A 27895-nucleotide genomic window follows, 5' to 3' on the forward strand; every position below is an offset into this window, starting at 1 on the left:
CAAGTCTAACAATTTTACAAGGGACCCAGGCAACATTCCAAAATTCACCCTTAATTCTATTTGAAAACAAGGAAAATCTTTTCCTGTTTTCAGTCTGGGTGCCTTCTTAATTTACATGACTTCTGATGAAACAGTTCTTATGGGTCTGAGATCGCTGTTGTAAATTTGTTCTACAACCTGGGGTATGGTTACTTGCAGGGGCCAATTCTGTTTATTTTTAATTTATTATTATTATTGTGTTCTCAGTACTTTGAGTTTTAACTGATACACAGTGACACTTTTCTGCCACCTCCCAGAGGAAGAAGCTGGAGGACAAGTGGGATGGGATCCACGGTGAGGGCCTCGCGCAGCACTGCTCGGAGCGACCCTCTTAACCCGATGTTCCGCAGACCGCATGCCCTGCGGCTCCACTGGCTGCTCGCCTGGGGCCTCCCCCTTTTCTATCTCACAGAAAGTTTTCCTCTGTCTTCTGAGAGAGGGTCTGATAGCCAAGAATTTATCAAATGTTTGCCGCCTTTATTAGGATGTACCTTGGAGCCGATATCGAGTAGCGGAAGTCCCTATCACAGCTCTAGTTTACCTTCCGGCGGCTCGGAAGGCGGATTAGAAAAGCACAGCGCACACCCCCACGTGGACTGCGACTCCCCACCCGGCGCATTCTCCATCCCTGGCACTCTGACCCCACCGGGGAGCGTTTTCTTTCTCGGAGGTACTGCTATTATCTGGTATGTTTTTGCCTCTTTCTTGAAGTGATTCTGCTCTGGGTCCTGTTTTACCCAGTTCTCCAGGTGAAGACTGGGCACTCTGGTACCAGCCATGGCTGAGCCCCTCAGGGACATGCGTCCTGCTTGACTGCCCTGACGAGGTGACCCTCCACTTCCCTACTCCTCGATTTTCTGGGAAACTGTTCTCTCCTTTTCCTCCACCGACCTCTCTCTCTCTCCCTCCTCCCAAGCCTACTCTTCAAAGGTGATGCTCCAGGGAGTCTGGCCTTAATCCCCTTCCCATCGCCCTCCACACCTGCACATCTAGCAGACCCCACCCCAGTCAGTCCACCTGCCTGGTGGAGGTGCCCATCCTCCCCCGATCAGGCCACAGACCAGGCACTCACTTCCCCTCAGGACCCCTTCCACTGCCCCTGCGATGCCTTCATCACCTCTATCTTTCCCAGGAGTGTGTGTGCATGTGCACGTGTGTGTATGTATGCACGTGTGTATGTGTGTGTGCGCACGTGCGTTTATATATGTGTATGCGTGTACGTGTGAGGGTGTGTATGCGTGTGTCTGTCCCACACTCTGCCGTACAGAAGCATCCGTGGTTCTCAAACATGAAGTGTTCTCCCAGAGCTTGGTCCGAGCAAATGCTGTCTCCTCCCTTGGAATATCGTGTTCATATTCCTATTCCGGCGGCCAGGACAGTGCCTGGCATGTGGCAGAGCACAGTAAATGCTGACAGATGCGTAACTCGCTCTGTGCTGTCCCGCCTGAGTCCCTCTCCTACACTTAGGTGTGTGAAGACAAATGGAGGAATGTAAGGTCTTCCCAGGAGAAAGAACCAAAAGTCCAGGGAGAGGGAAGAAACAGGATGGTTACAGCTTTAGGAAGAGGGGCCATTTTTGAAAGTGTGTAAATTGAGAACACGACTGAGCAAAGATATGAAGAAGTCATGAGTCTAAGAGAGACGCTCTGGAATCATCAAGTCTATCTGCTAATTGAAAATGAAACTAACTTTCACCTGTGAAAGAGTGGAGGCCAACTACCTTCCTGAGGCAGCTGGCTCCTCCCCATCAATGACGACAGTTCCAGGGAGGCGGCGGGGGACATCATTGAGACCACTGTGCCCCGGGAGAGGACGTGCACCTTCTCTGCGTGGTTCCGGGAGAACTCCTAATGGGCACACCGCGGGCCGTGGTAACCTCTCGTGACACAAGCTCTCCAAGCAGGAGCACGGAGCCCTGGCCCGATGGTTCTGGAAACCTCTCTCAGTGGACCATGGTCTGATTTTGGAATCTCGAGTTGGCTTGGGACCTGTAAACCACCACGTGTGGCAAGTTCCCCATCCACAGCCCTCCAGACACAGGCCTGGGCCCTCTGATTGCCCACGAGGGGCAGGGAAAGCTGATGGCAGGTGAGCTGGCCCTCATCGCTCGGGAGGGCAGGGCCGCAGGATGAAGGCTCCACTCGATGGACTGGATTTGGCCCACGGAGGGGGTGACTAGGAATCCCCCATGGAGGAGGTGACCAGGGACCTGGGAGGCACAGGGACCCGGCTAAGACGTCACTGAGGGCGCTTTCCAAATATCCCTACCACCTTCACTTTCTTTTTGGATCACATAAGACAATGGTATTTTTCAGTCTCCTATGAGCCTTCAACACACACTTGCAACCGTGTGATCACTTAGCCGAGGGTACCCCAAACGAGAACTCCTCTGATGTTGACTTTAAGCTGGAGTTACTGTTTGAGAAAAGATCTCCAAAAGGCAAATTCATTCCAACAATGCCCACAGTCCTCAGCTTAATAACAAACATTGTATTTTCTTGAACATTACTGAACAAAGTTGATACAGAAGTAGTTAACTATTATACAGAACTGAATCTCAGTGGACAGTATTTGAAGGCAGTTTAGTATCAGTCACTAGCTGGGATGGGGGGCTGGCTCCCTGGGGAGGCCACGCTCCCCATCTGAGCCAGAACTTGCAGTGAACGCAGAAAGGCGGCTATGGTGTCCTAAGAAACGTGAACATCCAAGGAACCCTGTGCGTCCTTAGCTGTGTTACTTCCCTATATTAGCCAACAGTTTACTCTAAGAATGATGACATAGAAGGAAAGGGGAAAACGGCACCGTGGTTTCCTTTCCGGTCAGTCCTTCCTGACTCGTCCGTAAACTGAGAGTAAGTTTTAGAGTGTAGGGAGAGTGAAATAAAACCAGGTAAGTTAGTTTTGTGCCGTGTTTCCACCGTCCTAGTCAAAACAAAATACATCCATGTACAAGTTATGAAGTACAAACGGGTGATTTTGGTGATTTAACACGAGTTAAATGCTTTTATATTTGCATACTAAACTGGCACTGTACAATATAAAGAATGAAAAAATTAATGCTAATAATCTAAATTTTTTGTATTTCTTTACTTAAACTGATGATAAATAGCAAATTAAAAAATACCATGACAAGTCAGAGAAAAACTGCAGGAGAATGGAAAAAGCTTTATATTTTAGCGTCTTTAAAGGCACTTTCACTGCTTTTTGAATAAAGGACCCCACATTTTCATTCTGCACTGGGACCCAGAGGTTATACAGCCAGCCATGGTTTCAGGGGTGTCCCAGGTATTACTGATCTTCTCAGCCCTTGGGAGGGCTTGCAGGGGCTTGGGGTAGTGGACCCTACACCCACTCCTGACCTCTTCCCCTGGCGTCAGGCGGCTGTGATGCTGTCCTAGGATGTGAACTTTCAAGGGGGCCATGAGGTGAAAGTTGAGGGTCCCCTCAGCTCCCTTGGTCCCCCTCAGAAGACCATCTCTGCTGGAAGCTCACTCCTATAGCTGACCACTTGAGAACACTCTGAGTCCCTGTGTTTGCTCTTGTGCCTTCTGCCTGGGACCCGCCCCTGCTCCCTGGGGACAGAGCCTATCACATCCCCCAGCTCAGCCACCAGCTCTCTCCCTGGCCATCTCAGCCCCATTCCCCAGTTGCCCTGGAACTTGATTAGTTTGCCTCTCTTCTCAGGGTAGCAAGGGGCAAGGACCATGCCTGCTTGCTCCCCGTGGATCTCGAGCCCAGCACTGGGCTGGGCAGATCCTGAGTCCACACTGACTATGTGTTTGGTAAATGAATCAGTGCAAGAAGACACCCATGTTAGAATGTGTTTGGTCATTCAGTGTTTTTCAAAATTCAAATCTAGGGCTTATCTCAGTGAAGCAGCGAATTCCAGACATTAGCTGCGACATCAACTAGCTTAGACTTTTGCTAAAGCATGTGAGGACCAGGATGTTTTAACAAAATGTTAAAAGAGCAATTCATTATTAATAGCCTAGGCAGATATCTATAAATATTTAAAATTTTTAAATTAGTAATTTTTTAAAGAACAAAAATACAAACAGTCCCACCTTCCTTTTCTCTTATTTTTTCCACGTCTCCTAACTTTTCTTCTTCTCATACCTTTGGTTTCTAGCCTAAATATTAGCTCTTTGGCAGGCAGAAATTAAAGAATAGAGTAGTTAAGTGATTGCAAAGCTTTCTCCATTAATTACATCTCTATAAAAATTTATAATATTTTATTTCTTGTTTCAAATAATTTATTAGTACCAATTACATATTCTCAAGGCATAACGCAAAAGAAAAATGTTTAACATTTTATAATGATCAACATAGTAACTTTTATTACTTTCTTTTTCCTAATTTCTGTACTAAGTCATCCTCCAAGATGTCGACCTGGCTATCTTATGAGTGATTTTGGAATACAGCATTTTCTAACTCACGTTGGCATCAGTAGCCCTAAGCCAGCACCCACTTTAGTCAAGTGTGGTTGCTTGGAGAGTTTTTAAAGTGATGCTGAATCCTATCATTTGAACTTTTAAAAATATCGTTTTCCCTTAAACCTGATTACTCTGAAGCCACGTTAATTCTGACTTGAGAAAGCAGTGTCCAGCATCACAGCAAAGCGTGGCTCTTGTAACAAGCAGTTCCATAAGTGGAGAAGGTGGTGTGACAAAAATCACAATGCACTTACACAAGACGGAATTTTCCTGTTTGCAAATGGCTTTTTCTTGCCTTGGTCCAACGTCCTTGACTGATGAGTGTCCAGCTCATCATGAAAACCGACAAGCCAATTGCTAAAAAGGTCTTTCTCATTTCTGCCAAGAACCTCTCTAAGAGTCTGTGAAATAAAAATGCCACATGGAAGGCTGAATCGACACCAGCCATAAGATTAAGTCCAGAGTGCCGTGGAGATCACTGCACAGAACGCCTTCTCCCAAACACCACCACCACCGGACAAAGCAGGAGGGAACAGGCCGAGGGGATAATGCTGCCCAGGCCCCCGGGGAGGGACCAGATGGGACCTAATAGCTCTTTTCTACTACTAATTTCTATGATAATTCCGAGTTGCCACATGGCATATGTATTTTTTTCTTTAACCTAAAGACAGAATATCTGTCAGTGAAGTGACCAGGATTTTAATGAAAGGTATTTTTCATGAACTGTACCTATTCACACGTTATATTTCTCACTCACCCCTCACCCCCACTCTCCAGCAACATGTCACTGATGGTAAGGTTGTGAGAAGTACAGAGACAGAGGTCAAACACAATATGCTTATCATCATTACCAATACTAATTAGAAACAGAGATCCTGAGTTTTATTAGGAGGTCAGATGTCTTTCGCAGCAATTTTTTTTTTTTTTTGCAGCGATTTTATGAAGTTGCCTTAATTTCTTTTTCTTATGGTCAGGGGTCATGCCTGAATTTAAAGATGACAGCATGCCAACTCATGTTGGAGAAATAAAAAATTACACTAGTGAAATTTCTTCTGTTTTAAGAGGAGAAGACCAGAAATGAGAGAAGGAGATACTAATGATTTGCGAAAATGACAAAAGGATTTCCAGCCATCCTTACTGATGAGTTCAAGTACAACTTTGTTGAGGGTGTCTTTCCCTGTCCTCCCGACCAGACGCAATGTCCCCCCTCCCCCGACCTCCTGGAACACCATTTGTGCTTCTCTGGTGGCACTTGCCACTTTCTTTGATTTATTAGCGTCATTTCTGGTAGGCACTTGGAGTGACCCCGTTGCATTTTCTCAGCACCCCACCTTACACAAAACAGACTGCAGCAAACAGGGAGGGAGGAGGAGGAGACCGAACTTGGGGAGAAATACCCCAGGAGGAATGAGCATCTTGCCATAGGCACCACTTCTTAGCATAAACATATGTGACTTGATTATGAAAATCAACTCTTCTAAGTTTGATGTAGCACAAAATTATTATATTTAATATCAACTAAGGAATGGTATGAAAATCACAGTTTTCTTCAACCCAGATTGAAAAAAAATTCCGTCTTACCTTTTTCCACCCAGTTGTTAAGACTTACCTCTCACGAGAAGGTGCCTGGAAGCTGGATGCTGGGACGGTTAATACATTACACATTTACCGCAAAAAGATACAAGCTCTGGTAGAGGGGGATGAGGCACTTCACGGCCCTGCTGGCATTGATGCAAGTGGCACAGATAAGGCTTGGCAGGAGCTGCCCACTCACGATCGCTCCATCAAACAGGGGCCCAAAAAACGGAACCTATTGATTCAAGACAAAACAAAACCAAAAAAAAAAACAAAACAAAACCACTTAATTTAAAAAAAAAAAAAACAACCCAGTAAAAGTCAAACCAAAGACACAAGAACAGCTGCTTGATGTCTCAGACCTGTCACAACTGCACAGGCTGCCACCCACAGACTAGACCTGGACCCAGTTCCAGGGCTTTCGGATCAAGCCAAGCAGGATTGTTCCATGACGCTCCTCTATCGCGAACTCTTTGGCTAAACTTCTCATGACAGATTGTCACCAAGTTCTTCTTTTCCTTCTCGCGTTGTCATTCACGGGAGTGGCATCGTTCTTTCTAAGCATCTCCACTGTGTGGATTATGCACAGTATACAGCAGGGCCTCACTGTACACCCCTAGCCTGGCAACCTTCTGAAACCGGCAATATTTTTGCATGAATCCCGATGCATGTTAACTCTTAAAGGAGACGACAACCATCCCCACAAGGTCCTTCTCCTTCTTGAACCTTCTTTCCCTCTGCTTCCGAGACACTGCATTATCCACATTTCCTTCTACTTCTTTAATAGAGGCTCGGCTTTCCTTCATGCCTGGGCCACCCACAAGGTTTTGGTGCCTGTCTTTTCTGGATTTCTTTTTTTTTCTCTCTCACTGTTTGTTTCATTAGAATTTCATCTGATCCATTCATTACTATGGAGATTGGCAGCTCCATGTGGTCAAGGACCGGGTCTTCCTTCTAACTCTTGTATTTATTCCTATCACATACTTATTCATTTATTCAAAAATATTCATTAGGTGACAGATACTGTTCTATTGACTGGGGACACAGCAGCAAATAACAAAAAAAATGCCTGATTTCACTGAGCTTAGAATTTATCAGAGGTTTCAGAGAATAAACAGTTTAAATACATAAAATATGTAATACATCAGGTAGTAGAGTGCTAAGGTGAAGAAGAAAGCAGGAAAGAGCAATAGGATTCTTTCGGGGGTGGGGGGGAGTCCTCCAGTTAGAGGTCGCACAGCCGGGGGCGCTGCAAGCACAGGACTGGACAGAGGGAGGGGTGACCTCAAGCTTCGAGCGCGGCTGACAGGAGAGCAGCCTAGGCAGGGCAACAGCAAGTACGATGCCCTGGGTGGGAGCAGAGTCCATATGTTTCAGCAACAGTAAGGAAGCCACGGTGCTGAAGCTGAGTGAGCGAGAGAAAGCACGGAAGGAGATAAAGTCAGACAGGTAATAATAAGAGGGGCTGTGAGGGGAATTTTATAGATCTGGATTTCCGCTCTGAGTGAGGCAAATGCCTTCTGGAGGGTTTGGGAAGTGAGAGATATGATCTAACGTGCATTTTTCTTTCTTATTTGTCACACTGCACAGCTTGTGAGATCTTAGTTCCCTGACCAGGGATCGAACCCACGCCCTTGGCTGTGAAAGCGTGGAGTCCTAACCACTGGACCACCAGGGAAGTCCCAAACCTGCACTTGAGAGGTATTGCTCTGGCTGCTATGTTGGGAAAACTGCGAAGAGTGAGCATTATGGAAACCAATTAGGAAACTACTGTGTGATCCAGGCGAGGGGTGATGCTGGCTTGGATGCCAGTGGTAGCAGGGGAAGTGGGGAGGTAGAGCTGAGAGGATTTGCAGAGAATTACTAATGAAGTGGGAGAGAAAAAGAGGCATGGATGATGCCACGGTGTGTGGCCTGATGACCGGAAGGTTGGAGACACCTTGTCCTGAAAGACTGGCGGGGAGGGCCATGAGCTCAGTGTTAGACGTGCTAAGCTTGAGATGCCTTTTAACTGCCCAGTGGTGATGCTCGAGGGTGGCAGTGGACACTTCGAGTGGGAAGCCAAGGGGGAGGCTCAGGCTGGAGATTTGTAAGAGTTATTCACTGACACTTGGTGCTCACAGCCATGAGGCTGGATGTTCAGACAAGATAGGGCACATACAGGGTGGTATGGCCATAGCCCAGGCTGGGTATTAATAAGCAAGAAAAGAGGTTCAAGAACTACATCCTGTGGCCCTCCAATGTTTAGAGGTTGGAGACATGGGGAAGAATTATCGAATAACACTGAGGAGTGGCTGCACGTGGAGGAGAAAAGTGCTCCTCCAATGAGCAGCACTGACCCTGGTACATGGCTGGAATGCAAATGAGTAAAATTCATTAATATTTGAAATAATTTAAATAAACTAATAAATGTGGGTCTCCAGCCTAGGTCTTTTGACTCATGTCAAAGACTATTTATCTGTAGAACACCTTTTCTGTGGTTAGAATTGGGGGAGGGGCTTGGCATACACAGTGAATGAAAGACTATCTTTGCCCGTAGGAAATGACATGAGGAGCTGACACAAGAAAACTATGCACTAATATCCTTCAACAAAAATGCAAGAACCCTTTACAAATTTTTAGCAAATTAAATCCAGCAATATATTAAAAAGGACACTGTATCTTGACCAAGGGGTACTTTCCATAAAAAAAAAAAAACCAAGGTTGGTTCAATATCCATAAATCCATCAACGAAATTTACTATATTAATAGAATAAAGAAGAAAAACCATATGACCTTTTAAGAGAAACACGAAAAGCATAGATAAAATTCAACTCTCATTCATGATAAAAAAATAATAATAATTCCCAGCAAACTGGGAATAGAAGGGAACTTCCTCAATTTGATGAAAACTTCAAGGGAAAAAAATTATGGCATAATTCATGGTAAAAGAATAAATGTTTTCTACCGAAAGACCTGAAAAGGCAAGGATGTCTACGCTCACCTCTTTTAGTCAACATTTTTAAAGGTCCTAGTCATTACAACAAAGAAAAATAAAAGAGAGGAAGAAAAATGAAAGGAGCATAAAGATTAGAAAGAAGTAAAATAATTTTTATTCACAGATAACATGATTATGTACATGAGAAATCCAAAGGACTTTAACTAGAACTAATAAGTGAATTGTGAAAGGTCACTGTATACAATATACCCTCCAAATAATTGTATTTTTTAATGTTAGCAACCAATAATTGGAAAATGACATTTAAAAATACTATTCATAATGGCATCAAAAACGTCAAAATACCTAGAAATAAACTTGACAAAAGATATGCAAAACAACTATACTTAAAACTACCAAACATTGCTGAGATAAATTAAAGGCAACCAAAATAAACAGAAAGATGTACAATGTTCATCGACTGGAAGTTTCCATAAAATAAAAATGTCAAGTCTTCTGAAACTGAATTATAGATTCAGTACAAAACAAATAAAAATTCCAACAAGCTGCTTTTATAGATATGGACAAGCTGATTTTAAATTTACATGGAAATGAAAATACATAGATTAGCCAAGACAATAATAATAAGACATATTACCTGATTTCAAGAAATACTGTAAAACTATAATAATGACTATAATATAATATTGGAACCAGGATAGACAAATATATCAACAGAACAAAATATAGAGTCCAAGAATAGAATCACACATGTATGATAATTGATTTGCAATAAAGGCAACATACCAATTTTATGGGGAAGGAAAGTCTGTTTCAATAAGGACACTGAAAAACAACTGCATAGACATATTGAAAAGTGAACCTTGACCTCTACCTCATACTACACACAAAACTGAGATGGATTATAGGTTGAAATATTAAAGCTAAATCCACAAAGTTTCTAGAAGGAAACATGAAAAAATCTTTGCAAACTTGGGTGAGGCAAGGATTTTTTAGGGTACAAAAGGTACCAACCAGGGACTTCCCTGGTGGTACAGTGGGTAACACTCTGCGCTCCCAATGCAGGGGGCCCAGGTTCGATCCCTGGTCGGGGAACTAGATCCCACATGCTGGAAGTAAGAAGTCTGCAGGCTGCAACTAAAAGATCCCACATGCTGCAACTAAGACCCGGTGCAGCCAAAAAAAATTAAAATAAAAAATAAAAGTACCAATCATGAAAGAAAAAAATAAATTGGACAATAAAAATTTTAAAAATTCTGCTCATCATGAAAGTGAAAAGGCAAGCCACACATATTCCACCAAAGAGGATATATCCTAAATGTCCATCAACAAGAGCATGAATCAAAATTTGTGGCATACTGACTCAATAGAATAGTCCACAGTAATGAAAGAACAAATCTATAACATCATGGGAATGACCCCAATATAATGATGAGTAAAAGAAACAGACACAAAGAAGTTCATACTATATAATACTATTCAAAAACAGGTAGAACTAATCAATGTTGACAGAAATCAGAATAGTGGCCACTTTTGGGGAGGATTGGTGATTTCTGGGGGTTGGTTACATCCTGTGTTTACATTTGGGTAGTATTAAATTGTCTACTTTGAGGGGCTTCCCTGGTGGTCCAGTGGTTAAGACTCTGTGCTCCCAATGCAGGGGGCGTGGGTTCGATCCCTGGTTGAGGAAGTTCTGCATGCTGCATGGTGTGGCCAAAATAAATAAATAAATAAATCGTCTGCTTTGAAGACATTCATCAAGCGGTGCATTTACAATGTGTGCCCTTTTCTTTATGTTACATTTCAAAGAAAATATATTTTAAAAGACAAGTAAGAATATAGACGATTCAAACAACACAACTGACAAACTCATCCTAGTGGATACATACAAAATACAGTTGCAGAAGACATATTCTCTTCAAGCATGCGCAGAATTTTTTTTTTTTTTTTTTCCGGTATGCCTGCCTCTCACTGTTGTGGCCTCTCCCTTTGTGGAGCACAGGCTCCGGACGCGCAGGCTCAGTGGCCGTGGCTCACGGGCCCAGCTGCTCCGCAGCATGTGGGATCCTCCTGGACCAGGGCACGAACCCGCATCCCCTGCATCGGCAGGCGGACTCTCAACCACTGTGCCACCAGGGAAGCCCCAGAATTTTTTTTTTAATTGACCATATTCTAAGCCAAGGATATAGCCCGTGGGGCCTAATTACAGCCTGGTGCCTTTTTTGAATGGCCTGCAAACTTAAGAACGGTTTTTACTTTTTCAAATGGCTGGAAAAAAATATTTTGTGACATGACATTATATGAAACTCAAAATCAGTCCAAAATACAGTCTTACTGGAACATGGCCACTCTCTTCACCTGTGTCTGCTTTCACACAACAATGGCAGAGCCGAGTAGTTGTGACAGACACTGCATGGGCAACAAACCCTAAAATGTTTACCACCTGGTCCTTTAAGGAAAAAGTTAGCTGGGCCCTGTTCTCGGTCACAGAGCAAGCCTCAAAAAATGTCAAGGGGTTGAACTCATACGATCCGTATTTTGTGCCCAAAGAGCTATTAGTTAAAAATCCACAGCAAAAGGAAAACCAGAACAAATCTCTATGTTTAGAAATGAAGATGTGGCACATATATACAATGCAATATTACTCAGCCATAAAAAGAAATGAAACTGAGTTATTTGTAATGAGGTGGATAGACCTGGAGTCTGTCATACAGAGTGAAGTAAGTCAGAAGGAGAAAAATAAATACCGTATGCTAACACATATATATGGAATCTAAGAAAAAAAATGTCATGAAGGGATTAGTGGTAGGACAGGAATAAAACACAGACCTACTAGAGCATGGACTTGAGGATATGGGGAAGGGGAAGGGTAAGCTGTGACGAAGTGAGAGAGTGGCATGGACATATATACACTTCCAAATGTAAATCAGATAGCTAGTGGGAAGCTGCCGTATAGCACAGGGAGATCACCTCTGTGCTTTGTGACCACCTAGAGGGGTGGGCTAAGGAGGGTGGGAGGGAGGGTGACGCAAGAGGGAAGATATATGGGAACATATGTATAACTGATTCACTTTGTTGTAAAGCAGAAACTAACACACCATTGTAAAATAGTTATACTCCAATAAAGATGTTAAAAAAAAAAAAGAAATGAAGAAATACTTCTAAATAACTCAGGGGTCAACAAAAATACTGAAATGAATATTTTAAAATATGTTAAGCTAAATAATAATGAAAATAGTGGATATTTTAACTTACATGTTGAAACAGTACTCAGAGGAAATGTGTAGGATTAAATGCTTATATTAGAAAGAATAAAGGCTGCAACTGAATGAGACAGGCATCCACCTCAAGAAATACTGGAAAGCCAAAAGAATAAAATAAACTCAAAGAGTAAAGGGAAAGAAAAAAAAGGCAAAACTAGTCATTAATGAAATAGAAACACAATAGAATAACCAAGATCAAAAGTTGGTTATTTGAAAAAAGTCTAATAAAATTAATTGATAGGTCTTTGGCAAGATGAATCAAGAGAAGAAGAAAGTACAAATAAATAATATTAAAAATAAAAGGGGGACATGACCACAGATGCTTAGAAAATGTGTACAGCTTTTTATGCCTATTCATTTGGAAATTTAGATGAAATTGCTAAATTTCCAGTAACATACAACTTAGCTAATATAGATACAAGATGATATATAAAAGCCATAATTCTATAAGCTTTAAAGTAATTGAATCACAGTGAAAAAAAACTATTTTAAAGAGGAAAAGCCATCCCAGATAGCTTTACTGGCAAATTCTACAAAACCTTTAAAGAACAAATTATTATTTTAGAGACAATTCCAGTGTATAGGAAAAGGGAAACCAAACCCATTCATTTTATTAGGCTAGTGTAATCTTAATAACAAAATCAGGAGCCAATCTCACTAATGAACATGCATGCAAAAATCCCAGCAAAATTCTAGCAAACCAATTCAATAATGTGTGAAAAATAATAAAACATCATGACCAAGTTGAGTATATCCCAGGAATATGTGTGGGTTTTCATTAAAAATCAATCTATATACTTAACTACATTAGTAGTAGAAATAAGAAAAGTCAGAGGATCACCTCAACAGATGTTGAAAACACTTTCATAAAATTCAAAATTCATTTATGATAAAAAAAATTCTTAGCCATCTTGGAATAGACGGGAACTTCCTTAATCTGTTAAAGAATATCTACTAAACCCTACAGAAACCACTACATTTAAGGGTAAAATATTAAAAGCTTTATGTATGTAAGAGGGAAGAATGTCCCCTTGATCACATCTATCAACATCTGTGCAGGAGATCCTTGCCAATACAGTAATGCAAGAAGTAGAAATAGGAGATTATGAATTAGAAATGAAGAAGCAAAATGGTCATTATTTCAGATGACATGATTATGTTCACAGAATCTCCAAAAGAATCTACAGAAAACGCTCCGAATTCATAAGAGGGTTTATCAAGGTCAATGGACACAGCATAAACAGAAAAATCCTACTGCATTTCTATCTACCAGCAACCAATGGTTAGAAAATGAAATGAAGAGATACTATTTACAACTGCATAAAAATATGGAGTCCATAGGAATAGATCTAACAAGGAAAGTATACAGAAATCTTTAAAACTTCACTGAGAGACGTTCTAGTAGTGTAAATATAATAAATGGAAGGATGTATCTGTTCATGGACTAGAAGACTCAGCATTTGTTATTTCCCATCCCAGACGGATCTGTGGATTCAACACACCGTTATCTGATGAGCTGATTCTAAAATGTATATGGGAATCAGAGAGGCCAGGAAAAGCTAAGACATTCTTGAGGAAGAACAGGGCAGGGGCTGGCCTCATTTTATAGCAAGTTACATCATAAGCTGTAGGAAGCAAGACAGTGTGACAGAGGTCCACTGGACCCAGTGGAGCTGAGTGGAGGGGCCTACATGCAGGAAGATTGTTGAAAACTCATTTCCCATGATCACTGGGACATACTGCCATGTGAGGGTGGGATACTGACTTATAAGATATGGTATGTCCTTGGAACCAGGGACCGATTCATGGTGGCCTTTCTTCCATAACCAGAATACTCACATCTAGGTATAGCGGGGGAAGGAGAGTGCCTCTCCCTTTACTCCTCCTGACCCACATGTAAGTTTCTTCTTTTGCTCCTACAATGCTGTTCTCTGATGTTAGTTTTTAGTAAGGAGGGGAGCAGCAACCCTACCAGAAGAAGGCACTGTGGTTCCCCTCAATTGGAAGGGGAAACTGCACCTGGTTATCAGGCTCCCCAGATCACTGGACAGCAAGGTGGTACAGGGAGTTCTGGGGTGGCCTGGGTGAGTGGCTCTGCTACACAACGGGGATGGGGAAAAGGGAATCTCCTGGGCACCCCCTCCTGCTCCCACGCTCAACGGGAAATTTAATGGAAGACTACATCAAGTATTAGACCTAATCGTAACCTCAATTCATCACTTTGTCCCTGCTGAGCATGTATATTCACAACCAACTAAAGCTTCTGCATGATGACCAAATCCTGGAGATTAATAAGATTTTCCAAGACTGATGACAAACTAGATTTCCTTTCCAGCTGCAAATTAGGAGATGCATGTGGAGCCCCTCTCATGTGCTCCGTGTTGAAAAGAAGAACAGCCGTGAGAGGAAGCACAAAGCTAGAAAGTACAGCCCCACTGATTTTCTTCTCATCAGGCCCGGGTCCAGTCCAAGGCCAGGTTCTCTTGGCCAGATCCCGTGAAAGCAGAGAAGACTTGCATCTGCAGAGAAGTTCCTGCTGCAACACTGTGCAGCCTAACAGCACAGGGATGCACTCAGTTGCTGGAGCAAGGACAAGGGAGAATCCTTGGGACACACAAAGTGATCGGAAATCTCCTTTTGATTTGTGGGAATTAATCTTTCAAGGACTCAGTCGAGACATTTTGGATAATCAACAACTGAGCTCTGTTCCAGTTCCTCATGGATGACTTCTAGCTTCCGGAACTGGAACACTGCCACAAGATCCAGGCCTGCTGAGCCCCAGGCTGTGCTGCACGGAAGCTGTAAAGGCAGAGTCTGGGTGGTGTGACTTACCCAGTTTGGTCAGTTATGCCTCCCTTTTTAAAAACTAAAGGCATCTGTTCATAACAAAGATATGGCCACGATTTTTGTGCCCAGCTCTTTGACACTGCTTTTCTCATGTAAGAGGTGGTGACTTAATCAAAGGTCTAGGATTCTGCACGTATGTCTGCAAAGTGCACACAGTCCTTCATTAATACGCCTCTGCACACAGGTGTGACAACTAACACTCTTCTACTCAGAAAGAGATCGACGCTACTGGGATTCAAATTCTGGACTTGGCTTGCCTACCCGGAAACCAAGTTTGCTACACTTGCCCCAACTGTGGACAGATCTGGAGCCCTGGGGCAGTGTGGTCTGCCCTACTGCCCTCACAGACTGGCTGAAAGGTTCAAATGCTATATTAATAAGTGTGGTGCAAACAGTACTGTCTTAATGAGAGGGAATGTAGAAGAATCATATACTTTTGAGATAAGGGTGAAAACTTTAAAAGAAATATAAGGTAGGTTTCTGAGAAGGAGAATGTTTATTTCCAAATATTTTAATCTCTGTATATGTATAAATGTTTTCTAAATATCAGAAGATAATTTTTTGAAAAAATGGATAATCAGAGGACTCTCAAATTTTGCCTGAAACTTCTGAAGAGTACACAGAATCTTTCTAGGCTGAAAGGGGCAGGGAGATCAGATTTCATCTGTTTCATAGTTACGCATTTGCCTGCTTTGAGGGCTATAGAGGAATACAGAGAAGTCAGTCATGGCTCTTGCCCACAGGCAGTTTGCACGGAAGATAAAAATATGTATTCAAGAAGGCAAAAAGGTGAAGAGAAAAAAAGAGCTTTAGGGGGAGTACAGACATAATGTTCTGTAGCCAGAGAGAGTCCTCTTCTAGCTGAGAGAAGCCTCGGAAGCCTTCATGTAGGAGGCGGTCATGACCGTGGGCATCAGCAGAGACTGGTGGTGGGAGGGGAAGTACACCCCAGGCAAACAGTGTAAGACGGCAAGGAAAGGGTGAGGGGGCACTGGCTCTCTTTGCTAAGGCAGCTTCCCCGCCACATACGTCAGGAGGTGTTAATCCAGCTGAGCATTAGTTGGTGTTGTGTGAAAAGAAGTGCCTAGAAGGTTACAGATAAATAAAGAGCAAGGGTGTCGACAGAACCGGGCAACGGTCCGCAGGCTGCTGCCGAGGGCCTTCCTGGGTAAGTCAGGGTAAGTCAGAGGCTGGGCACTAAAGGAGGTAAGGCGGGAGGGAAGCCTAGACTGTGGACTTGAGAAGATTGTAAAGCTCTGGAATTGGTACCTTGGGAAATGCATGGAGCATCAGAATCACTGAGGGATACAGGAAAATAATGAAGAACAGCCGGGGACCCAGCTGACAGCGGACTCCATGAACGCCCAGCAGAAATAACCAGCTCGTTTTCACAACCCGTCGCTGCTGGATTTGCCCACCTGCAGCCTCTCCACCCACCTAATGTCCTGAGAAACCAAATGCAGGCAACACAGAGCACCAGGTAAATTTTCTACGTTTATTCATGAGATGAAAAGGCCACGATGAAAGCATGCTCTTCAAGTCTGTGCGTGTCGCTAGGAGATACAACCCGGTAGAGGCCACAGAGCTAACCTGGAGATGGTCTTTGCAAACTAAGTGGTCAGAAACCAAACGCAGAAGTCAGGTAGGGAAGAATGCATGTCTTTATACTCGGAGGGAAAAGCCACATTACAAAAAGATGGGAGTAAAGCAAAGGCCTGTGAAGTGAAGAGTAAGGGCAATAATGACCACAGTCTCTATGAACAGAACTTTGTGAGCTGGAAAATAATGTTAGAATAAGAGGTCAGGAAGGAAAGACACGGAAGAAAAGAGCTTCTACACACGGGCGACTAGGCGTGCGGGGAGACGCCCATCCCCCCAGAGAAGCCATCTGGTTACCTACCCCGAAGCCAGAACCGCCTCATCACCGATGGGGTCGGGGACCATCCCTGGAGATGTGGTCCTACAAGGCTCACATTGAGGGGCAGGCCTTCACGTCCACCAACCAAGGCACCAGGGCGGAGCAGCCCCACCACCGGGGACACCACGTGCCTTGCCCTGAATCCTGCCTACGAACCGAGGAGAACAGAACCTATTTGGGGGCGTTTCACGAAAATTGCAAACAACACACTTTCTCACGTTTCTGACCAGATCCCCAAAGTCAACCTAAAACAACCAAAAAGTTATCATGAACAATGAGAGAATCAAGTGCCAGACTGGAAATAAACAAGGGCCAAAATGAGAGGCCAGAGGGAAAGGAGTGATTTCTGGGCGTGGTTATTCACAGGGCTGTAGGCACCAGGGATTCTGGCTGCACAGACAGGCTGACCCTCACAGGGTCATCTGTGCGTGAGTGAGGTCAGAACCGGTGGTTTCTCAGGGTGCTTCTACCCCCCGTGTCTAGGACTCCAGGACCTGTCAGTTTCCCCCTCTGGGAAGCTCATGATCCCACGATAGGAACTTCTGAACTGAGAGGGTGTGTTCTGGCCCTGCATTTGTGCCTGAGATGCCAAAGTGGGTGACAGATACATCAGTTAAAAAATTGCATTCAAGTATAACAACTTTTCCGTTGGAAAAAAAAAATATCAGTTACGTTATTTGTCAGAAAGATTGAGAAATCCACGGACTGAAAATTTTATAAAAAGTTAAAATGTGTTAAATTCCAAGCACTTCTCATGTGCTCCATGGTCCAGGGTGGGATGTGGAGGGGGAGGCATGGCCCTGTCCTCCAGACATGCACATATGTGTGTATGTATATTTTATATACATTTAACTTCTTTTAGTGTTTGCCCCTGCGTTTGACATATACATTTATAACTAATCCAAGTCCTCTTTCAAATAACACTTACTGCATCACAGGTAGTGCAAGTACCATATAACAGAATATTTCTAATTCTTCCCTCCCATCCTTATAACACTGCTGTCATTCATTACTTATCCATAAGTTTTAATCACTGAATACATTGTTGCTATTATTGTTTGGAACAAAATGTTATTTGTTAGATCAATTAAGAATAAGAAAATAAAAGATTTCATTTTACCTTCATTTATTCCTTCTCTAAAGCTCTTCCTTTTTAAAGTAGATCTGTGTTTCTGTTCTGTAACATTTTCTCTCTTTTTGATGAATTTATTGTAATATTTCTTGCAAGGCAGGTTTACTGGCTACAAATTTCCTACTTTTTGTTTGAGAAATTCTTCATTTCTTCTTTCACTTTTGCAGAATACAGAATTCCATGCTGGTGGTTTTTTTCTTTCAACACTTGAAATATTTTACTTCACTTGCTTCTAACTTGAATGATTTCTGGCTAGAACTCCAATGTAATACCTATCCTTGAACCTCTATAGTTGTTATTTTTTTCCTCTGGCTTCTTTTAAGATTTTCCCATTGTTTTTTATTTTTGGTAGTGTCTGTTTGGGCTGCTTTAACAGAGTACTATAGACTGCCTGGTTTATAAACAACAGAAATTTATTTCTCACAGTTCTGGAGGCTGGAAAGTCCCAGAACAAGGTGTCGGAAGATGGCTGGTACATGGATGGCTGTCTTCTCTCTGTGTTCTCACACGCAGTAAGGGGTAAGGGAGATCTCTGGGGCCTCTTTTATAAGGTCACCAATCCTACTCCTGAGGGCCCCACCCTTATGACCTAATCACCTCTCTACCCCTACCCCTAAATACCATCACACTGACAGTTAGATTTCAAAATATGAGTTCTGGGGGGTGGGGGGACACAAGCATTCAGTCTGCAACGTGCAGTTTGAATGTGATATGTCTAGGTGTAGATACTTTGGTATTATCCTCCTCCTGGGTGTTGTCTACGTTTCCTGGATCTGTGGTTGGTATCCACAGGGAAATTTTTCACATATTATAATTACATATTAAAATATATAAAAATATCTTTAAAGTTATAATTTCAAATATTTCTTCTGTTCCTTTCTTTCTTTTCCTTCTAGTATTCCCATTAGGGGTATATAACACTTTATAATTATCCCATAGGTCTTGAATGCTCTGTTCAGTTTTCTTATCATTTTTGCCCTTTGCATTTCCGTTTTGATATTTCTATTGAGATGTTTTCAAGCTCACAGTTCCTTTCCTCACCTGTCCAGTTTATTGGTGAACCCATCAAAGGCATTCTTCATTTCTGCTACAGTGTTTTTGACTTCTAGCGTTTCCTTTTAATTCTTTCTTGGAGTTTGCATCACTCTGCTTCCATTACTCATCTCTTCTTGCATGTTGTCCATTTTTTCTATTAGAGCCTTTAGCATATTAATCATAGTTCTTTTAAATTTCTGATTTGATCATTTCAAAATCTTTGCCATATCTGAGTCTGATTTTGATACTTGCTCTGCCTCTTCAAACTGTGGGGTTTTTTTTGCCTTTTAGTATGCCTTGTAATTTTTTTGTTGAAAGCTGGACATGATATACCAGGTAAAAGGAACTGAAGTAAATAGGCCTTTAGTGTAAGGCTTTATGTTTGTCTGGCTAGGAGTTAGGCTGTGTTTATGGTTTGCTGAAGTTGTAGATGAAGGTGTCAGAGGCTAAACCTTCTTTGGATGCCTCCATTTTTTTGTTTGTTTGTTTAATTTATTTATTTATTTTTGGCTGCATTGGGTCTTCGTTGCTGTGCAAGGGCTTTCTCAAGTTGCAGTGAGCGGGGCCCACTCCTCGTTGAGGTACACGGGCTTCTCATTGCAGTGGCCTCTCCTGTTGCGGAGCATGGGCTCTAGGCACCCAGGCCTCAGTAGTTGTGGCTCACAGGCTCCAGAGCGCATGCTCAGTAGTTGTGGCTCACGGGCCTAGTTGCTCCGCTGCATGTGGGATCCTCCCGGACCAGGGCTCGAACCCATGTCTCTTGCATTGGCAGGCGGACTCTCAACCACTGCATCACCAGGGGAGCCCAGATGCCTCCATTTTTCACTCCCCTGTTGTGTCTGGGTTTCTCTAGAGACTTCATGGATAAGGTCTCAGATGTGCAGCTCTTTTGGTTGTTTCCTGTTACTATACAAAAGTCTGGCTGCTGCCATGGTGAGGTGTGGGGGAGAAGTGTTCCACAGACGTGTCATGAGGTCCCTAACCCTAATCCTAACCCTAACCCTAAAAAGCAGTGAGATGGAGCTGTGATAAAAGAATTCATGAAGAAAACTAGACAACTAAAAACCCAGCTACAACAAACAACAAAACTAGTGAACTTCAAGTACAGCACAGAAAGTACGCCTCTTGTTCTGCGGGCGGTGGACCTGTGTCCTGCTTACGGAGGAGTTCTCTACACTCCTGACACCCCAGCCTGCCTTGCCCAGCTTTGGCAGAGGGTGTGTGCAGCCGCGTGCAGGGGATTTGAAAGGCACATGCATGTCTGCCGAGGGGTCAGAGAGCGGGCATCGTGGGCCCGAAGGCCCTTCCTGCTGAGGTCACTTGGGGAAGAGGATGAGAACTGTCCTACTTTCTGACACAAAGCGGGCTCTTCCACTGGTCACTCAGGACACATTTACACAGGCTGGCTCTGGCCAAAGCAGGAGGATAAGGCAAAAGCAGGAAGATGTATTATCAAAGACCAACTGAAAAAAAGGGAAAACAATGGCAACTTTTGAGGAAAATCAATTGAGAAGGAATTCTTAATAGCCAAATTGTTGTGAAAGATAAAACAGGAGCTATGAGTTAATAATAGGCTATAGACTTTTTTCCATGTGTACTGAGGCTTATCTTATAAATAAAAGTTCCTTATTATTCTTTGGCAACTATTTGTCGGTGACTCAGATAGTCTTTCAAAACTGGACAAAAGGAATAATATAGATCTCTTGTATCCAGGGAATTCCTCAAATTAGGAGTGGCCATGAATTAGAAAAGAAATTTGATTTTGATATAACATCTGCAAATGACAGCTGCCTTTTCACAAAGTTCCCAGTGTCATTCCTCTACTTTAAAAACTCCCAATAACGAAAATAATAAATCACCAAAACAGAACATATTGCAGTAATCCACTTAATAACATATTTAGTGAATTCTGGTTATTCAGTATTCTCAGTTATCTTTTCAAAATAAATGATTCTTTACATATTCAAAAACTAACAACTTACTTTCCCTGAGAATGTCCCAAAGTATTTTAAAATGTATGACTTAATCTCAGAAAGGTTATTTGGTTGGGGTTGAGATAAATAGGAAAATTGAACATTTGAAATAAGAGGAAATTTACATAACCATGTTGCAGTCAAACACATTCCCTTTATAATAAAGCCACGCTGGGAAAAGATTTCCTTCCAAACACAGGTGCCAACACTGGCTCCTCTTGGCCTCACATGTGCAGACGCTCTTGTGGCTTCTGGTGCATCAGTCCTAACTAGCATTTTGAGCACTTACTCCAGGGAAAGGTCCTGGGCTAGGTGTCATTCTGGAGACACACACACACACACGCGCGCGCGCGCGCACGCACACAAACACACACACACACACACACACACACACACACAACAGCTGCAAGGGAGCCAGAAACTACCTCAACGGCAGCTTCAGGGCAACTTAGGGAAAGGATGGGCATCTAGGAACACGAGGACCCAAGGGGGGCCCATTCTCTTTAAAGGGTGCTTAGAATCCCCAGAAGGACCGTAGACACCCTGGTCCCCAAGCTGAATGTTACACCTGAGGAAGTTAAGGTCCAAAGACATTAAGAGACTTGTCCAAGACACCCCCCCCCACTGTGGTAGCACAGGAACTGGAACTTTGGGGTCCCCAGTTCCTATCCTATTACTCTCTCCTGCCTGTGCTTCTTAGAAAGGACTGAATCATCACCTGTTTTCCTCCCAGGCCCATAACTACCATGGCCAAGTAAGGAGAGTCTAGAGGATGTTAACAAGTTTTTCATTTACAAAATGGACACTGGTTGGGGTGACAAAGAGGATGCTTTCCCACAGCTTCCTCTTGTCTTGACTGCTCCTGGTCAAGGCTGCTTCCGCTCATCGACCCTTCGGTCGGAGAGTCACCAGCCAGTCACTCATGTGCCTGAAGAGAAACATGACAAAAATGCTAAAACGTACCTCCACAAATTCATACAAGCCAATGTGCTGAGTGTCCATACTGTTTCCAATTACTGGAAGAAGGAAAGTAACACGGGTTACCTCCTGCAGTTTGGAGGCTTTACGAATCACTTTTCTGCAGGACAAACTGGGCGTTTTAATAAACCCTGTAAATCACTCATGTTCTGCCCCATGTGTACGTCTTCTCTGACTGCTGACTTGGTAATACAAGTAGGAAAAACCACAAGTCTGACAACAGTACATTTCTTTTCCGTGACCCAAAGGCTACGGTATCCACATTTATGGAGACAGACTTATCTTGAAAGTAACCTAACAATGATATAACATTGCTCAGCACACTGATTTTTTTTTTAAATGTATCTTTTAAAAAGTTCAATGAAAAGCTCAAGAAGGGAGCAGACCCCTCTCAGATGCCTGCCTGACACGAGCACAGCCGTGGTCCTTCGACATACCGTTTTGCAAAGGCTGTATTATGAAGAGGAGGCGGATTCTGCCAGGCACATAATTTGTATATTTAAGGGAGGTGTATGGATGAAAAAGCGAAATATGTTAAATTTCAAAGGCCTTGGAAGCAGTGCTGTCTGTGAGCTTGTATTACAAACAGCCCCACATTATTACACAGGCTATTAATGAGGCCCAGTGAATGAAAGTACAATTTGAATATGCATGACTCTATCCAGTGAGCAGGACTTTTGTGTACTGATGAGGTTTGTTTTTTTTTTCCCTCCTAAAGAAGGATTAAAATTATTCTTAGAGAAGTATGGCTACCCAGAGGCTGGTAAAGTGTACTCAGACCACAAAGTCACACCACGTCCAGATAAAAGATACAGGTCCTCCACGGACAGCTCTGATGCTACCTATCATTTTGGAAACTCGTGCACTGCCTGCCCTCCCGAGAAGGAGCTTCCTCAACTTCAAGCAGCTGTGTCATGACAATTTCTAAGCAAAAATACTGATTTTGGTGGCGATCCCTAAAAGTAGGCAAGGTTAAATAAACCTTTCAAGTACAAAGCCTTCCCTTCCGTGGTAAGGCGCTCTGGTTAAAATACTGGGGAATGGGTAAATTATTGCACCAAATGGCTGAGAATTAATCTCTGCTGACTAGCTGTAATCTAACGAGGCGTCTGTGTCCCCGGGAGCCAGCAGCGCGTCCCTGGCGGTATGCGCAGTGTGTCGAGTCTGCGTGGAACCCTTTGTCCCCGCTCCCAGGCGGCCTTTCCCCTCATTGTCCATAATATCCTCATGCATCTGGGACGCGTGGAATGCATTCATACTAACAGACTTACCATTGTTTTCTCTCCGAAGCTTTGTTGAGCAAAGGCTGCATCGTGGTTACTGATAATTATATTGCTTAATTAATCAAGACAAAAAAAATTTGCAAATCATTGCCTGGTTGCCAAGCAGGGAGATAAAAAATGACAACAATACAAGCTGAAGCAATATAACAAAAGTAACAGCTATCTGATCAGAAATTCTTATATAATGAAGCTATTAATGCTAAATCGGTTAATGTTAACATTGCTCCAGGTGTCTCTACTTAGATGCGAACAAAAAGGCTAACATTATGGATATAAAAGGCCAAATGTTGCCATGGATTCTGTAACCTGATAGAGAGGACAGCCTTTTCATTTGATTAGGGAATGCAATTTAAATACCAGGGACCGAAGCCAAACAAACAGACTTTCCCTCCACAAGCCTCTCGCATTCACCCTGGGGTCAGTGGTTGGTGAACAAAAGGTCAGCCACACTTGCCCTGGAAATGTCTGGATTAATTTTATTACATTGTAATGGTTTGTCCTTTAAATGTGGGGATAACACTAAATTTCCAGTTGGCCATTATTCTCTTCTTCCCTTTAGGCTTTTTGAATTGAAATATTAAGAAAACGATTTGCTCGATTCATCTTGTCAGAATTTATGGCCAAATTTATAAAACTTACACATTTTTTAAAGAAACTTGTTTTCATGCATTATAATACCTTTTCAAAAATTACTTTGACACTATGAAGTGAACTCAAATACCTTTTATGTTCTTAATTTACTATAAAAATAAAAGTGACATTTTTAGGACATTAAATGACATTTTAGAGGGCCGCGTTGAAAATGAACTAATAAAGCCAGTTAATCCATACTAAATATTAAAGAAACACATTCTCCAGTTTTGAAAGCTACAGGATACTAAATTTATTGGTTGTCTAATATTAAAATTTTCAGTTTAATTTTTTTAAATTAATGTCCTTCATGGACACATGCAAATGTTATTAGCACTAAGACCCATTTTCTTATACAAACGTGAACACGCACAGGAGACTTGAACCAAAGATAACACAAATATTTAACATGAAGAACTTTGGCATCTTTGCTCCCTGAAGAGAAAAGAGGGTTCCCTTTATGTCAGGCGTCTCACCAGCCAGAGTAGGGGCTTTTCTGAGTTCAGGAGTTGACTAGCACTGTCATTATTTATTCTATTTTCATGGTAGTAACAATAACAAAAAATAATAATAGCAATAATAATAATTATTATTATTATCATTAACACAAGTAGCTTTTCCTCTGGACCAGGCACTGTTTGAAGCACATTCCATTTTCTTAGCTCGTTTAATCCTCCCAACTTGAACACTTTAGATTAGGTTATAAATCCCAGGAAATCTTTACCTACTATTTTTAAAGCTTAAATATAGAGAGTATTTAGAACAGTAACTTTTAGCTCCTGCAGGAGGACAATTTGGAATGGAAATGAAGGTTGTATTTAATATCAAGCTGAAACATACGAAGTCATCTTCTTGAGAAGGAGAGACTTAATACACTAAGTGTTTAATTAAAAAACTAAATAAAAAACCCCAAAAAACTCGCCTTGTATTAGTAGTTGCAAATAAAATCAAGTCACTGTATCAAGCACTGTTAAACCACCACTAAAAGCGGGGCAAAGACAGAAACGGAAGCCAATCTAGGTCCTGGCACTCAGGCCCTGGATGGTTCCGGCTGTTCCCGTGATCGATGCCAATGGACCCGGCTGAACTGAAGGGTGGCAAGGCACGTCCATTGTTAGAAGCCCCAACACGGGCCGAGCCATGGAGGCCCAGCTCTTTAGGACTTCTCCGCGATCCTTCAGGGCTGACCCCCATTAGCAGCGGCAGAGGCAAGGCTGGCTCCCATACCCACAGCTACCCACAAAATGCTAGATGTGACAAGGGGCTCATTCAACTCTTATTGTTATTAATCAACATGCCCCAAGTTCTAAGTGACAATTTCTTTAAATTATAAAATCTTAAAAATGAAAAACATTTAAAAAACCATACGTGTCTTTACATTGTAATTTTCAGAGTCTCAGTAATAAAATACAGAATTCTGTGCTCCTGATGAAAGATTCTTTGAAAATCCCAATTCATATTTAATTCCTATTTAGCACGTGTAATTCACATACGTGTAAAGTGGCCCCTTTAGCATACTGGTATCACTGTTTTTCGGTAACAGTGAATCATATGGCAAACGCCTGTACGAGCCAGAAGAATAACGCGGTGAAAACATACCTCGGGTTTCTTCGTTATCGCGATAAAGAACATGTGATTCTTCATGGGGTAGATGATGATTGAAACGTCTCCAAAGGCGGTGGGGATGATCCCCCTGCGGTAGTCCCGGGAGTGTTCAGACCAGATGATGTGGACCTCGTCATTCCCCAAGTGACGGAGCTGCAACGGCAAATTGGCTCCTTATTAATCAGAGCGATAACAGCACTTTAGGAGGGGTCGTGGCTTACAAATTGAATTATTATACTCAGAGGCAAAAATAATTCACCACCAAAAAAGGCTACAATACTGATGCCTTCTGTGGGGATTTTTAAAAAGCACAGGTACACGATAAAAACACAGCTCACCCTTCTATGAAACACATTGGAACCGAGAGAGAGGCACGTAAGCATCGCAGGTACAAGACCTTTTCCAGGATTTGTTAAAAATTTAATTTTACTCCTGCAGCAAAGCCTTACGCAGTATGTAGCTGAGCATGTTTCTACACGGTGGACGGTGTGAGACTTTTATTACATATTATAGTAGAGCTTCATTAGGCTCTGAATTCAATGGTTATTAAGAAAAACAGAAGATGAGTGTAAGAGAACAGAAGCCATTATAATACAATCCTTACCAAATGCATAAAAACTAGATTTATGACAAACCTTTAAGGAAAAGTATGTATAACACTACCTTTGTCTAAGAAACTAACGTGTTACTTAAATTTCATAAGAGACTAATACCCAGCACTAGTACCTAGCATTTGAAGAGTGCCTTACTGTAGAGAAAGTCTGTTCACACATACATTTTGTTCAGTCTTTCCACTAACTCTCTGAGGTAGGCCGCATTATCTTTATGTTGTCTGACAAGGAGGGGAGGGGGCTCAGGAAGGAGGGGCACGCCCCTGCCCTGGTGTAGGAGCAACGTGAAGCAGGGCGGCCTGGAAGCTGGCTGGGGCTTCTGACCCACCTGGCCTCCACTGCCCATGGCCATCTAAGCTGTAGCCAGGGCATCTGTGCTGTCATAGCTCAACTCCCCCAGCCCTCTCGTGTACCACTTTATACACAAGAGGTCACGTGGTCCAAAAACAAGTCTGAGACTCCTGGCCTCTCTGAGGAGGGCTTCCCATGCCTCCAAGGAAGGGAACCTGTGAGCATCCCTCAGGGCCCAGCTGGGTCCAATGCAAGAACACCCTCGACAAAGCTCCTGCACAGTGACTGTGCGTCCCAGGCTGGAGAAGGTGCAGGTGACGTCATCTGGACAGGTCTGGCAGTGTGACTCAAGCAAACTCGATTATAAAGGTTAAAATGCTGGCTGAAATGGAAGTCCTAAACCCACAAAGGCCGACTTGTGAAGGCCCTTGGACGCCTCCTAAGGATGTGAGGTCCCGGCCCTGCACACACTGCAGAAGGAGGCCATGCGCCACCATGACAAAGTGTGTCTTGCTTCCTAGCTTATTTAACAGGTGAACCCTAAAAGTGACTAAATTCGGAGGCACTTTAGTAAAGCAGAGATGTTTTGTCAAAGCTAATGCTTTGGTTTTGTCTTAAAAGTATAAAAAAGGATGCTCTGAAGTACTATGTATTTAAAACACTTTAATATAAATACAATATCTTTATAGAATCTCTGACCACAAAGGGAAAACCTGAGATCACCCCAATAGGTCTCCTTTCTGTTTACAAGGTCACAAAGGAGGCTGGTTTGCTGCAATGCCTGCTTCTCCCTCCCTCTGTCACACCTCTAGGGACCACTGTACCTCTGCACCTATGGTGAGGTGCGAGCTCAGGTGGCTCCTAGGTGAGGCACTCTATTCAGCTGAGTCTGAACCTGGGCTCTGGGACACACGCCACTGTGGGAGTTGAGCATGAGGCACGACAGTGAAGAAAAATTCAATGGCGTCTACAACTTTCTAAATGCAAAATCACCCAGTACGTGTCTTTTTCCTTCTCCTCCTCTCTTACATATAAAGACTAAAAGCAGGCAAAAGGTGTACCAACCCGTTACGTAAATAGTTAAAAAAGAAGACCTCGGATTTTCACAGTAACACTAGGCATCTATCTCTCTCTTTCTCTATTTCCATTTTTCTTTCTTTTTCCTTTTCAATAAAGCATGCAAGGAGTTCACAACGCACTCCTGAAATTCAATCCTTTTGGAGTCAAACACGTGGTAGCAGCTCACCAGCAGCACAATAAAGGCATGTTTTTGAGGGAAATAGTAGTTTCAGATGGAAACTTTGGGAGGAATTTAGAGCAGCAAAAGGGGACTGTGAGAGCCGGG

The 27895-nt window shown here is 42.8% G+C and overlaps 1 protein-coding gene across 13 annotated transcripts in view; it reads right to left on the reverse strand.

The window, feature by feature from the left end:
- RALGAPA2 (Ral GTPase activating protein catalytic subunit alpha 2) overlaps positions 1-27895 on the reverse strand; it is a 285244-nt gene that overhangs the window by 71026 nt on the left and 186323 nt on the right. For all 13 annotated transcript variants that reach the window (XM_067013805.1, XM_067013802.1, XM_059038836.2 and 10 more), the window contains 2 exons: positions 25643-25801; positions 6154-6281 (listed from right to left, as the gene is read on the reverse strand). In XM_067013805.1, coding sequence (XP_066869906.1) covers positions 6154-6281; positions 25643-25801 — 287 coding nt within the window. The remainder of the gene's footprint in view (positions 1-6153; positions 6282-25642; positions 25802-27895) is intronic.

The sequence above is a fragment of the Kogia breviceps genome, chromosome 14 (assembly GCF_026419965.1).
Source record: "Kogia breviceps isolate mKogBre1 chromosome 14, mKogBre1 haplotype 1, whole genome shotgun sequence".
NCBI lineage: Eukaryota > Metazoa > Chordata > Mammalia > Artiodactyla > Physeteridae > Kogia > Kogia breviceps.